At 45.4% G+C, this 14,677-nt stretch overlaps 1 protein-coding gene across 1 annotated transcript in view; it reads right to left on the reverse strand.

Moving 5' to 3' along the window:
* Positions 1-12,364: 12,364 nt before the first annotated feature.
* Positions 12,365-14,677, reverse strand: part of LOC135371598 (uncharacterized) — a 111,717-nt gene continuing 109,404 nt past the window's right edge. The window contains exon 7 of the mRNA XM_064605595.1: positions 12,365-12,691. Within this exon, the coding sequence (XP_064461665.1) occupies positions 12,674-12,691 (18 nt within the window). The 3' untranslated portion in view covers positions 12,365-12,673. The remainder of the gene's footprint in view (positions 12,692-14,677) is intronic.

Raw genomic sequence — 14,677 nt, forward strand, 5'->3', positions numbered from 1 at the left:
TGCCTCTCTGCGCTTAATTTCTTCTCCAACCGTATCTCTTCGGCAGTGAGCCACAACCTATGCAGTTTTCAAGCTTTCTTTCACCAGGAAGAACAGCGTACACCTCTGCTGGCATCGGAATATCTGCACGCAATAGGGGGCTGCAATCTGGCCCTATAGGTGCCAACGTTTTAAATGGTACTGCGAACACAGTCATAGTACCCTTTATCACGGCACAAAGCAATTATGTCAAAGTCATGCTTGTGGAGGCAAAGCCATGCTTGCCACAGCCAAAGAGGCAAAGTGATGCTTATGAAGGGTTTTATTATGCCCTGCTGCTCAGTGTATGGCTTCTGTTTTTAGCTGGAACAAACCAATAACAAAATCTGAGGAAAGAAATATGCCACCTTCCGTTGCCATCGACCAAGCAACCTAAGTCAATAATGGTGGTTGTTATTCACTCTGCTATGTGATTGTGTTCATGTTAATTCACCTGTTTGGTACTGTGGTACCAGCTAGCTTCCTTGTAGCGTAACATATATGTGACCGCATGGAGGACAAAGAGGAGGAATTAGCTAGTCTGGCATAGGAGCTCTCACACTGGCATAGCTGGTCAAAAAGAAAATGTGGGTCATACATCACATAAAACACAAATACCAGTACATTTTCAGCAAGGACTGGTTAATTTCTAGTATGTGCGGTGTATATAGCGTGTTCATGGACTGATTTTCTTATTCTTAGAGAAATCATTGTTTTGCAGTTATAAGGGATGACAACATGTTCTACATCCTGTGGCGATGAAACTCCCCACTCTCCAAGGTCGAAAATAAAGTTGTTGTTGTTATTGGAAATAGAAGGTCGGCGCAAATGCAACGTCGGTTTCCCTATGTGCCTCTATAGTTTTCAAAAGTATGCTCGTGACCATTTAGTGCGAAGACATGGCCCCGAAGTAATGGTTGTGTGAGAGTAAGTCTCGTAGCGTTCTTTTTGCCTTTTCACTCGAACGTGAGGAAGAAACAACGCTGCAGAACAGCAAGCAGCACATTTAATGTAATGTCGTGCAGGATGCAAGTTTTACAGCGATTTCATATTTCAGCACAATATTTATAAACTGTAAAAATAGGTGCAAGGTACCATACAATGAAGTGGCTGGTACCGTAAATTTTAGACCTCTTCTTGGGGTGCTTGGCATAAAGAGTGGCCTGCTAATAAACGTACTTCGGGATTTCTGAATGTGAAGATCACAGGAGAGAAAAAAAGGCAAACAAATACAACAGAGGGTGCCATTCTTTTCTCACACTTCTGATTTCAGTTACTTATTGCGCTTGGTTTTCTTCAGTTTCGACATTTGATAACCAGAATTTGCACTCTATATCCACGTGAATAAAAAGGATGCAAAAATTTATGTGAGAAAGTTTCATGATATTTAAGAAAATGGCATTCTTAGGTTCCAGGGTATTCAAAGACCAGTGAAAACAAAGTGCTTGAAGTATTATGTCTAGATACATCTTTTGCATGGCAAATCGTTGTCTAGGAAGGTGCGCGAATCAATGTGGATGTTCCTGAAATTAGAATCTTATTTCGTTACCCTTTGAGATTACCGTATGCTGGTTACAAAAAATTAGGGCACCTCTGCTGACTCAAGTTATTCACCCGAGAGAAAATGTTTTTTCTTGCAAACAAACAAACAATTTTTTCACATTCATATGCAGCTTATTTGCAGAAATGCATTTTGAGAGTCTGTCCAGTACCTGTTCCCTGCGTTTATCAGAACGTAGCCTCACAAGGAAAACCACAGGCAGGTTCCGATTTCACGATTCTGAGGCTGGAACACACACAAACACATACAGACGGACAAACACAACACATGCACACGGTATCGAAATCAGGCTTTACCGTCGATCGTCACTATTCAACTCTACGACTTCACAACCAAGGCAGCTCTGCAGGAGAATGGCGATGTTCGCGACAATGTTCATAATATAGCAGGTGTCCACCATAGCTGGAACCAACACCGGGAACTCATTTGGTGGCACAAGACGAATTCAGAGTTCGACATACTCAACAATTTTGACAGGCGAGCAGCAGAATAAATCATTAACTGCAGTGCCAACAGAATCCTGATAGCCGGCGGAGAATACAGTAAACGATTCGTCCAGACTCGGTACTCTCTTTCCCAGCCCACCGCAAAAAGCCTCACCCTGCGGGGAACTATTTTGAGACGCGGGAGCCAAAAGCCTTCGCTGCTCTGAGGCTGTCGTGCCTGTCGACCAATCAGAGACGATTTATTTTGAAAGTTTGAATCTGAAGCGTTTGTATCGCAAAAGTTGATTTTTACGGCTTTATCTTTACACTGTGGATTTTTTCGTGATTTATTTCGAGTTTATTCTCGAAGTTTATTTTGCGAAGTGTAAACCAGAGTGATCCCCTTTAAGCGGGTTCCCTTATGGGCTCAGATGGTTCCAGAAGTTCCAGCTGGAGCCTCACTGGTACCATTTTGTTCCCAGAATGGTCACTTGAGACTCCAAGTTGGGCAGCTTCCCAGCTTCCCCCTTTGAGATTTCATCTTGTCCACACTTGCCATATATCCTTCTGGTTTTGTTTGATCTATTACTCTGATCTATTTTAGCACATGCATGGTCCCTTTTTATTGCTGTTTACCCAGGCGCGCACGTCTGCGATCAAATATATGCTGTATCCCTGTAACTCCAATTCGAGCACATATTCTCATCTGAAGGTGAATATCATAACATATTAAGTACCAGAGAAATGTAAAAAATACCTCTCAACAACAACAAAAATTAAGCTAAATAACTAGAAGAAAGACAACGAAAAAAAAAAGAAAAGGTAACTGCAGAGGCTGATGCAATGTGAACACTGATCTCTATAGTAATAGGCTGGATAGCAGATTGGGGGTGCAACCGTACATTCACCGGCCGCCATCTTGGGAAGCTCAAAACATTGCCGTCCGCGACTCAGCTGCATTATGTGCATGCGCCTTTGCGTAGCATTTTTGTGTTGTCATGCCCACCTGCTGTGGTTATGGGTGTGCTGACCGTACTAGCAAGGCACCGGGGACGACATTTCACAAGTAAGTGACTTGGTTTTACAAATAAATGTGATTTATTAGTCCACGAGCGGGGTGACAAAACGTTGCTGTTGAAGCATGTGCGCGGCTCTTTGTGAATCGTATCTCAAGATCTAAACGTTGAACTCTAAGCAGTACGTTATCTGGATAGAGTCATTGTGATAGTCTAACCTTCCTGCAGTTCACGGGTATGGTCTCGGCAAGCAGCAGGCGTTGAAGTGCGCTTGTCAGCTGTGGTATCTACGGCTCAGTTTGTTGGTCACGATATCGACGATTGCTTGCTTGGATTAGCCTTGTCATCCCTTCCGTAATTGATGGCATAAATTGTTCAATGCAGGTTCCCTCACGGCTGCCCAGAACATTTAAACGAAGTGTGCGGTAAATGTCAGGTGAAAGGACTGGACGCCGTCGACGACATCACTGGTCTGCAGCAAACATTTTAAAAACAAATGCTTCGACAGAACGGGCCAAACCGTTCGACTGAGGCCTGACGCTGTGCCCAACAAGTTCGACTTCCCAGAACACCTCCAGAAAGTAATAATGCATGCGTCATATGTAGAGGCCGTATTTATATGCACTAAAAGCTGGTTGAACAAACATGCATAAAACATTCATTAATCTTGCTCAAAATATGCACCTCTAGGAATTCACTTGCATGCATTTAAAACACGAAACAAATTCACTGCGGCAAAAGTATCTTACTTTATGTAGTGTACAAAAAGCATGCAGAGTTGAAAGCATAGATCGAGAAGTTGCCCATCAAAAGGAACTCGTTACAAAGTTACCGTGTGAAAAATGCAACCAAGTTAATAACTAAGTTATTCAGCCCGAAACGTAGCTCGAAACGTTAGAGTTACTTAAAAAAAGAACGAGTTACTCACAAGTTACTTCGCACACAAAATAGCACTACACAGGTGCAGTTGAGTTCGACCCTGAGTTGCCTGCGTTGAGTTTTCGTTTATGTCCAACAATTCGAACGCTTTACATCTTATTCCCTGTGGGCACACGATGGTTCAGCTTCATTTCAATAGCAGCAGTTCTTACTTCCTGAACAGAATACTGTCATTGACTGGACATCACGTTTTATGACATAAAATGGCGTGGAAGAACCGTAAAGAAAGCAAGGAAATAAGTGGACGTGAGTGAAAAGCGAATTAGTAACTTGGAACTTAGCTTAAGTTACTTTGGCAAAGTTACCTGAAAAAGGAGTTCCTCTGAAAGTTACCACGGCGCAAAAGTAGCGAGTTGAAAGTGTGTATTTGCATGAAAATCTAGCCTCTTGAATCATGTTCCCTAGTTAAGAGTTTCAAGCGATGGTTGATGATTGGAATCAGTACTGCACGAAGGGCACCTTAAAGCTGCAGCTAGTCCAATATAAGAAAACACTCCTGAATTATGCATTCACATGCAGTAAAAGCCACTCCATATTGGATAGGACAATACTAAGATGGGCAAAAGCATATAAAGAAAAAAGTATTGCATGAAAATTTTGCCTAACGTACAAACTCGTATTAGTGGGACATACAAACACACCAGTCACATGCCTCTTTGGTGCGTTCCAGCATGTTTACTTAGAGACAATAAATAATTTTTCAACCTCGAATGTCTACTCTTTATTCTCCCTGCTTAAGTTTGCGACAATATATGTTTGAATGCAGCCCAAATGAAAACAATGTGATCTCTCTGATCAAAGAAGATTCCCAGTGCTACAGCAGTATCGGACTGCACCACTTTGCCAAGGAATATACAGAGAAGGTGACAGCCATGCCTCATCTGCGAAAGAAATTGTCAAGGTTGATCATATTCAACAACCAGTAATGCACTCTGCCCACTTACCTGGTTGACTGCTTCAAACTTGCTGTTGCAACTGGACTTGTGATACTTTGATGTTGGAGCTTTCACCACAAGACCTTGCTACTTAGCCTTTTTATGACTTATTCACTCTACCTCTAGTCATTTTGAACTGTCTTTACCGCCATTTACTTCCCCAGTGCACATATTTCTAGTCGATATGTTTTTACCGTCATATAGCATTTATATCACATAATATCTTTCTAGTCCTTTGGAAGTGCTCTAGTGCCGTTCGGCATTTCGTGTCATAGCTAGTCATATCTAAACTTCCTGTGCAAAGCCTAATGTTTATACCCAAGCATATTAAGGTGGTTACATAAACAAACGTGCCAAACATTCTCTGCCATTCCACACCCCCGAGCAGAAAGGAAATGGGAGAAACACGAGAAGCAACACGCTCCACACGCTGACAGACGACAAAGGAAACGTAACACAACAAATACAACACCACACAAAACCAGCAAATCACATAATCGAAGTTCAAAGTACAAAATTGGAACGACACGACCTCACACGAGTACAAAATAGACAGGAAATAACATGTATGTGACGGGATTTCTCACAAAAAACGTAAGGAATCCAATCACGAGGGATTTCTGCAGCGATCCGTGGCAAAATTTTAGCGAAGCAGCAAGGGAAGCGCTCACAAACAGCAAAACTTGTCACAGCTTACATGCATTCCAATGGGCTGTAATGGCTCTTTTGAGCACCGCAATATAGCGGCCGGTTGGCGTACCCTTTCCCGCGATACCCTCGCCCATCCGCTATCCAGCCTTTATATATAGAGATCAGTGAATGTGAAGACGCTACGGCGGCTACAAATTCAAATTTCAAACTGCGAGAGCCGAGTGGGAGAGGAGAGGGCGAGAGTGGCAGGTGGCATGGCACTTGGAACTTGGACGCGTCGCAGCAAGTTGGTTTTGTCTTCAGTTGCCGTCGCAAGGATGGTGTATCCCCTGTGCAGTATTTACGTGTGTTTTATTGGGCTTTGTAAGACAATGCGATTACAATGGTTCTTGTGCAACACATTCTCGATTTCCCGGAAGAGCTTTGACGCCAAGAAGACCTAAACGGCGTAGGGGCAAAACGCACTGTGAAACGCCAATCGGACTGCACGTCGCGAATGTTTGCAGGTATGAGTGATGACCGTGATGTTTTGATTACTATTAAATATATGTTTCATTTTAGAAACTTAGGAGGAACTTGAAGAGAAACAGGATTAGAAGATTCCGAACGTACGGTGAAGAGGACGGGGGTGTCGCGACCTGCGTGGAAAACAGGAGTGTCATGTGTCATCTTCTCTAAGAAAATACAAGATGTGAGGTGACCAACGAAAGAAAGCTCCCTGTGATCGGTGAGTGCATCGCACAGTCAGGCATATGCTTTGTCAAGACACAGTGAGTGATCAGACTTGTACTACGTAGTATGAACATGTAGAGATGTATTGATTATTTCTTTCTCCTCAGTGTATACTTTTAGAAGAATAAACGGTATTTACTTGAGCAATATGTGCATTTCTACGCATTATTTTCGGTCATGCATTCAATGGTCCCAGCTGCTAAGTGGCCGGATCCCCGACCACTTAGCAGAGGGGACCACTGGATCAATTCCACTCGTTCCACTTCAAGTGGGACCATCGTGAAGCTGGTTCCACTTTCAACTGGTCCCAGTCACTAAGTGGGACACACTCAAAGTGGGACCTGTCCAATAAACCACTTTGAAGTGGCCCCACTCGAGAGTGGTCCCATTCTGAAGTGGTTTAACGAACTGGTCCTTCATGGGACGACTCAGCAAGTGGGACCAGAGTGGGACCATTACCAGAGTGAGGCCAGAGTGGGACGAGTTCGTTAAACCATTTTGAAATGGTCCCATTCCAGATTTCTGCCTGGGTAGGGAACACGAAGGGTCCCTTCGTGTTCCCTAGTCTCGGGGTTTTCACATTATGCATCATCTTCACCAGCTCGCTTGCTTCCTAGCCATTTTTTCATTGACATATACGTATATTGGAAATCTTGGCGGAACAGATCTCTTATTAGACCCGTATCACCAATGACCAGTCAATATAGGCCGAATATTGTGTGCTGCTTGGGCTCAAGCAGCGCGGCAAAATTGGACGTTGAAGCGTGTGAAATGCCCAATTCAATACGTCCTCACATCCAACAACCCCCCGCAGATAATACACATTGTTCGAAACAGTCAATACGTGACAATCCCATTATAACATTCACTGGAACTCAACACTCAACTTTCCACTTTCTGGAAGCAGCCGCCATCTTGCTTCGCGGTGCCAACGCCAATCGACCGAACCGACTGAGAGCGAGCGTGGTCGTATGAGCGAAATCATGCGTCCTACAACTAATGCGCACGCGCAACAGTCGGATCGGATGTTTCCTACGGGCTAAAGTGTCGCTGGTTCCTCTAATGATAACGGAATTGCGGCAGGTCAAGTAAAAAACACAATGTTTGATAGGAAGGGATGGCTCTTCTGTAAAGCTAGGTGCTTTCAAGTTACTGCAGGCAGTGTCAGTTGCTGAGGGGTATGTCCGTCACCGTCAGGAAAGTGTTTCGCTCCTTTGTACTCTTGGAGCGGGTTGAAAACCTTCGGTGCATATACGATTGCGATCCTCATGAAGGCTCCCGAGGGATGTTTGGCTTTTGCAGTTGGGACTGCCTGCCAGAGCCGTAACGACGGGGGTGCGAGAGGGGCAGCCGCCCCGGGCGCCCTCGTCAGAGAAGGCTCTGAACGGCAAGCTCTGGCAGGTTGGTTCGACAATATAAAGTAGGAATGAAGAGAATTGTAATTTACGTCAGTCTAAATTGGCGTGTCCTTCTCTTTATTTACAAGGCTTCAGACGGCAGTGAGGGGAGGGGGAGCGCTTCAGATTTGCCCTGCCCCGGGCGCAAACTCACCTCGCGAAGGCTCTGCTGCCTGCCTAGTACTAGTTGATCCTGCTCTTCGTTTTTTAGGCCGTAGAGCAGTTCTATTCTTGAATTGTGGTGTGGGCAAGCTTTGGTTTGTCCCATCCTACAATTGGCAATACGAAGAGGGGCTTAACACCTGGTCCTCGTTTTTGCGGCTATGCGGTGTTGTTTTTGTAACGCTATGCAACGTAGATCAATAAGATGATCTGCAGAAATGAAAACACAAAAAGAAGAGAGAAGTAATATCAGTGTGGTGGATATTAAACCGGATAATGCTTTATTATTACACGGACTCCCCGTTGGCGTTATCACGAAGATATTGGCGCAATATGGGCAAAATGGGTTTGCAAATATGTGCAGCTCATATTGGTCCAATATGGAACCTGGTAGCACTCTCTATATGGGTGCTATATTGAACTAATACTGGTAATCTTGGCAGCCCATACGGGTCCAATATTGTACAAATATTGGCGCGCTGCTTGGGACGCTGCACAAAGTCCGCTTTTAGGGCACAGTGCACAGTTTTGGACTGGGCTTCCGCAGTTTAATAGCCCTGTAATGTAAGTGGCATTCTTAGTACTAATGGAAGCGGTGCCGTTGGCACTCCAAAGTGGGGAATTTTGTGCAATGACTAGGTTACGGCACCTATGCCATCAACAAAGTTAGCACTGAAATCGTGACTAAAATTACTGGTCTTGCAAGTCTGATGTTCTTTTTTTTATTATTGACAACCTATTTTATTATTTTTTTGTTGTGGTTGCAGAAATGTGTACGTGCAAATCCACGATTCCGTCCCACTGTATTACGCTCTAGGGAGACATGTTAAACGAGAAGTTGAAGTTTCCCGGACCGAAACTATATATACTTGGGAGAGAGCTCCAGAGTGCACAGACACGTGCAATCCTTACAACGGTGACAAAAGACACGTATGCAATAAACATAGTGTTCTGTACTGTAAGTGCAAATATGATATACCGTCCGCTAGCGCGGACGAAGTGGAAGACTGCGCATCGTTGTGCGATTCGGGTTGTCGCTTGAGCAGTCAGTAAACTACAAGTTGCACTCAGTCTGGGGCTCGTACTTTGGTATGTAACATTTTGGCGACGAGCGGACTTGCGACGGCTATGGCTCACGAAGAGATCTAGGATACTCTCAAGCCGATCGACGTCAACGCAGGACATACCGAGGTCCAGGTTCAACAGCTGGGCTCGACCCTTACGACAGCCCCGGATGCTGTAATGCGAAGAAGCACCTGTCCACATGGAGCGCCTACGCGTTTCGGGTACCCTTGACATTCACCATGGCTTCATCTTCAGGACACCTTTGCCCTTCAAGGAGCACATCTGCATAACACTTTGAAAGGTATGGGGTATTTCAACGTTGCCACGTAATAAATCACAGCGAAAGTTCAGCAGAACAGAAGCGAAGCGAGGCAATGTCACGATCACATACCTACGTCTTCTAGCAACTTAGTGATTCATTGCTTCCACACTGAGATTATCTGTTTTGTGTTTCAACGAGTATGATAAATTTCAGCTCCAAAGAGGTTATGAAAGTGGAAGCAACTTATTCAGCCGCTGCTCGTCTCCGTATTCAGATAAGATACACTACGGGTATGGAGGATGCCATGTCCGATGACGTGTTGCCGTCGCGTGTGTAGGCAACTAACCACAATGCCATGCGCAGGTCAGCACGCACGCTTGCATTGGGAGAGGCGCTTAGGGCATGTCCTTAGTCTCTTTCCTCCAAGCTTCATCCGTAGCGGGGGGAGGCGTTATGTGATGTAACTGTAAATATGATATACCGCTAGCGCGGACGAATCGCATGTCGGAGCGAGTGCCCTCGCGCATCGTTTTGGGTTGTTGTTTAGGCAGTCAATAAACTACAAGTTGGACTTGGAGGCCTGGGGCTCTCGTTCTCTGGTATATAAAACATAGACAGTTTCAGTTACAGAGTGTTGTGTTATACAGTCGTGAGTGCGGGAGCTAGCCATTTATCAGTCATATGGAAGCTCTAAGGTACAAATAATTTTTTCATGTAGAATGCTATTCGCAGTGCGGAATATCTGCGATAAGCACCAAAAAAGTGTCTGTCCGCGTGAAGCGCGCATCATCACGCGTAACCGTTTTCCAAAATAAAGCGCCTCCAGTGTCGCTTTCGGTACGCTCCGTTTAATCCTCGCAGCTTTTTGCATATCATTTGTGCTCAAGATTACGCTGGTACAAAGTCGTTTACCTTGCGGTGTCAAAGTGTGGCCTGTTACGCGTATACGGCGTTTTATTTAAAGTATACTATCCATTATAACCAGTGGTATACGGCCCTACAGCATAGAGACTACACAGCCGAAAGAAAATAGCACTCAACGGCTTACTTCTGAAATAGCCGTGAAAAAGTTATCTTTTTTTTTACCTTTACTATGCGTCAGAAGCGCTAAGTGGAAGCCCACGACCTACCTAAAGGTTAAAAATTTGATCGTTTTATGACCCTTACTGTCTATTTAATATCGTACTATTTTTGTTTCTGAGAGTACTTACGTGCACTTAAAGTACTTTGGGGGGTACATAATTTCTTGACTTCAAGAAATTCTACAAAATAATACTTTACTTTACCTGAAGTACATTTTGGAATGCCTCTGGTTGAAGAACTTGAAGTAGCATTCTGTGTGCCTAGCTAGCTCGTTGTATGACAGCCGGCACTACATCCGGCGTTCCAGTCAAACCGGGACTTTCTGTGTCCTGAAATGGCTTGCGCTACTTCTTTTTCGTCACTTTCACACGCGACAGGCCCCCGCATTCACCACGTGGTGGTCCAAACTTTGTACAAAACAGAAGGCACGTGCTGGACAAGATGGCCGGCAACGAGGTGAGCGCGCACATCGAACAGTGAATGGGCCATTTTCCTGAGATGTGGCGCCCTCTCGACTGTCGTCTGCTACTGGCTGAAAACAAATGCACGTGAGGAGCGCTGCAGTTTCTGTGTCTTTCGTTCCAGCATACTTCGTGCGTTCACTTTTTGAGTATCCATCTGAGGCTTCGAGGCCTATCCCTGCTGCTTCTCCCTGTACAAAGTGTAAGTGCCCGTTTGATGTCTGCAACATGACCCTGGAGCAAACCGTGTCCGTGTCATTCCATGCCAGACCAATAAGCTGTGCACAGCTGTTTTGAAGAAGAGGAAGAAGAAGACTCTTGCGCTTGTTGAGTGCAGTGCAGTCATCCAGCACTAAAGCTATTCGTTATCGTTCCTGGGTCCTTTCATACATTTCTGGTGCCGAGAAGCGTAGCCTCACTCATTGACGGAAGCAATCCAGGAACGGGAAAATGGTGTATAGAAGCGTTAACGTAGTAATGGCTACGGCTGTTTTCAGCTATGGTTTCAGCTATGGTTCTATTGTTTTCAACCAGAGGACCAGAAGACGCGGGAGGCGCATGCGCACAGCGGTCGCGTAAAAATGGCGGATTGTCACGAAGTTTCTCGTGAATGAAGGCGTAAAGTCATCTGAAATTCACAGAAGACTTCAGGCTCAGTATGGCCATGATACACTTAGCCGCAGCAAAGCGTTTGACTGGTGCAAACGATTCCGAGACGACCGTACATCAGAGCAGGACCACCCCGCCCGCGGCGGCTCAGAGCCCAGTGTCAGAATTCCTGAGAACACCCAACTTGTGGAGCGCCTGATCCTCCATGACCGACGCAGAACATGTCTCGATATCAATAGTGTATATAGTGCGATCAATAGTGCATATTACTGCCAGGTTCTCAGGGATGTGCATAAGGCGCTGAAGCAAAAGCGGCCGGGCCTCATCACCAAAGGAGTCCTCCTCCTACTGGACAATGCACGCCCGCATACAGCGCATATCACGACACGCACCTTACAGGAACTTGGCTGGGAGTTGCTGCCACATCCCCGTTACAGTCCAGACCTCGGCCCCAGCGATTTTCATCTCTTCGGGCCACTGAAGGCGTTCCTTGGGGGCCGCCACTTGCTGCACATGCTGCACATGCAGTCCGATCATTGCTGCTATGCGCCGGTAAGGATTTCTACGCTGCTGGCATCCAAGCCCTCGTGAAACGCTGGGGCAAGGGGATTAGTGCAGCTGGAGATTACTTGAAAAATAAAACTAATTTCTCGCCTGTAAGTTCATTTTACTTTTGCGAAAAATGAAAAGTCCGACTTGAACGCCCCTCGTATGTGCATATTAGTCTCCGTAAACAGGTCTAGAAGGAGTGGTACTCAAAAACCATTATCGCATTATTTTGCAAGTACTTAAAACTTTACTTGAAGTACTTGCACCGATGCTTTGCCCATCACCATCATCAGTCAAGCCACATGGCTTTTTTGCCCTGATTTGCAACACTTTGGGCGTGAAATAAAGTTATCTATCTATAACAGGTCTTTGACATACATTCCCAATTATGACCTTGATAACTCATGGCGTTATACGTGGCCACTCAACTTTATTGGCATCGAGTTTTCGCTGTTTCGAATTGTTCAGGTTGGACGGACAAAAAGCACGTTACAGGATGGCTGCTCCTACCAAATCATTTTATTTTAACACAAAAACCACACGTACTAGTGTCACACGTACCAAAGGCCTCCTTATTATCTTTCTTGGCCGGCACTCTTCACTAGATCCCATTCGCCGTCACCTTTGCGACAAGCGTGCAGGCAAGGGGCTGTTAACAAAAAGGAAATAAAGAAGCTTATAAGGAAGGTAAGGTAAAGGACCTCTTGGGAGATGTGGTACATGTCCAGAGGGTACAGAATACACGAGGATTGCAGATATGCCTGGCTGTGCTTCAGGGGCCCTCGTGTGTCCTTGCCCTTCGTTTTTCTCATCGGCTGCCGGTTTGCTGCGTAAAGACAAACAGAAACACAATTAACGTTTTCGAGTTTCACGACACTGTTCTGAGACATCCCGTTTCCGCACCGCATCAATACTCGGCTGCCACTGCTTGCAAAGTTTCTCCCGCCTTGTAGGTGTAGCAGCTCTGGTGCGATTCAATCTCTCACTCAACAGTTTTCCTCTCGACAAGGGAGAGGGTACAGTTTAGAGACTCCACGTGACGAACTGTTTCTCGAGTCACCGGACAGTAGTAACGAAGCATTCGTAGGCCGATATGAATCTACAGAAGAAACCATGTGCGCATCAACCTTGAAGTGTTACCGCAGTATATGTGAGAGAAACCATTAAGATCCCTCCACGGGCAATAGGGGAGTGAGGAAGTCTGGTAAGCTGCATAGACAGCTGACCTACTTGCGGAGCATATTGGGTGTTACGCTCACGGCCGCCCGTTCTCTTTGTTTGGATTGTCATCAAGTAAGGAACCTGTCTTATCTTGGTGTGTATTTTAAGAAAGAAAAAAAACTTCCGGGAAACAGCACCGCAAGGGATACCGCCCGGACGACCGTTTAATAGGCCGTGCAATCCAAGACGCGGCCCACACGAGGGCGGACTGCGCTATCAAGGGGCCCTTCTCCAGTATATGGAGGACCGGCTGCCAGACCAGACCAGGTAGACGAGAGCATATATTATGCGCGCATCGCCATCAAACAGGAGAACTAACTATGAAGGTAGACCCTGACGACCGTTAGATAACACTCTCTGTACGTGTATTGTCATTAAGTACGGAACATGTGTATGGAGGCCTGTATTGTCATCAAGCGGGAGAGCTACCTATATGGAGGTAGGTCCCTTTACACAAACAGCGAACATTAGAAGCGCACTATACGAAGTGAAGTACTTGTAGTATTCATTACCTCAGGGTATAATGAATCATCCAAGTACTTCACAAGAATGATGTTATTCACTGATGATATTCACAGTGCCTACGAGGACTCACACTCAAGGTAATGAATTTTGGTTTCAGTATTCTAATCACAAGGCGAACTCACCAGTAAGGGCTGTAGCTTGTAACCACGTGCATGCCATCTACAGGTATTCCCGTACATTTTAGTCCAAGTGCCATCTGAATTAATCCAGGTGCATTCTAAGATATTCCAAGCGCTATTCAATTTAATCCGGGCGCCATCTGAAAAAAAAAAATCAGATGCTATTCATGTTAATCCGGGTGCCATCTGAATTAATCTATGGTGCTTTTAAGAACTATAACCGTGTGTTCACACGAGGGACATCTTTGTAGAGTATTTTAGTGGAAGAAAAACTAAAAAAGAAACTGCTGATGGAACTGAAGTTGTGCCGTCTCTTATGTCGAACATTCGCACGACGCTGAGATATTGGGAGTTGGAGCGGAAGTATTGCAAACGACGACACTGCCGCTGTCATCTGCTACAGAATATCTTCTGACTGAACTGTTGGATATTCCGCGCAGTTAGAAGAGCGTGTAAAGGCATGACTCACGTAGCAGACGACACAACTGGCTTTGTCGTCTGCTACAGAGTATCTTCTGACTGTACTGCAGGATGTTCCACACGGTTAGAAGAACACGAAAAGCCACCACTCACATAGCAGACGACACAACTGGTTTTGTCGTCTGCTACAGAGTATCTTCTGACTGTACTGCAGGATATTCCACACGGTTAGAAGAACACGAAAACCCACCACTCACATAGCAGACGACACCACTGGTGCTATCGTCTGCTACACTGTAGCAGACGATAGCACCTACAAGGCGTCCGACGCCTTGTAGCGGCTACGCGTAGCAGACGTAGCACCAGTGGTTTCGTCTGCTATGTGAGTGGTGGCTTTTGTGTGTAGCAGCTACAGAATATATTCTGACTGAACTGCAGGATATTCCGCGCGGTTAGCAGAACGCGAAAAACCATGGTGCTTATAGCAGACGACACCAGTGTTCCTGTGGTCTGCGAAGGAATATCTT

This window comes from Ornithodoros turicata, chromosome 1 (genome assembly GCF_037126465.1).
Source record: "Ornithodoros turicata isolate Travis chromosome 1, ASM3712646v1, whole genome shotgun sequence".
NCBI lineage: Eukaryota > Metazoa > Arthropoda > Arachnida > Ixodida > Argasidae > Ornithodoros > Ornithodoros turicata.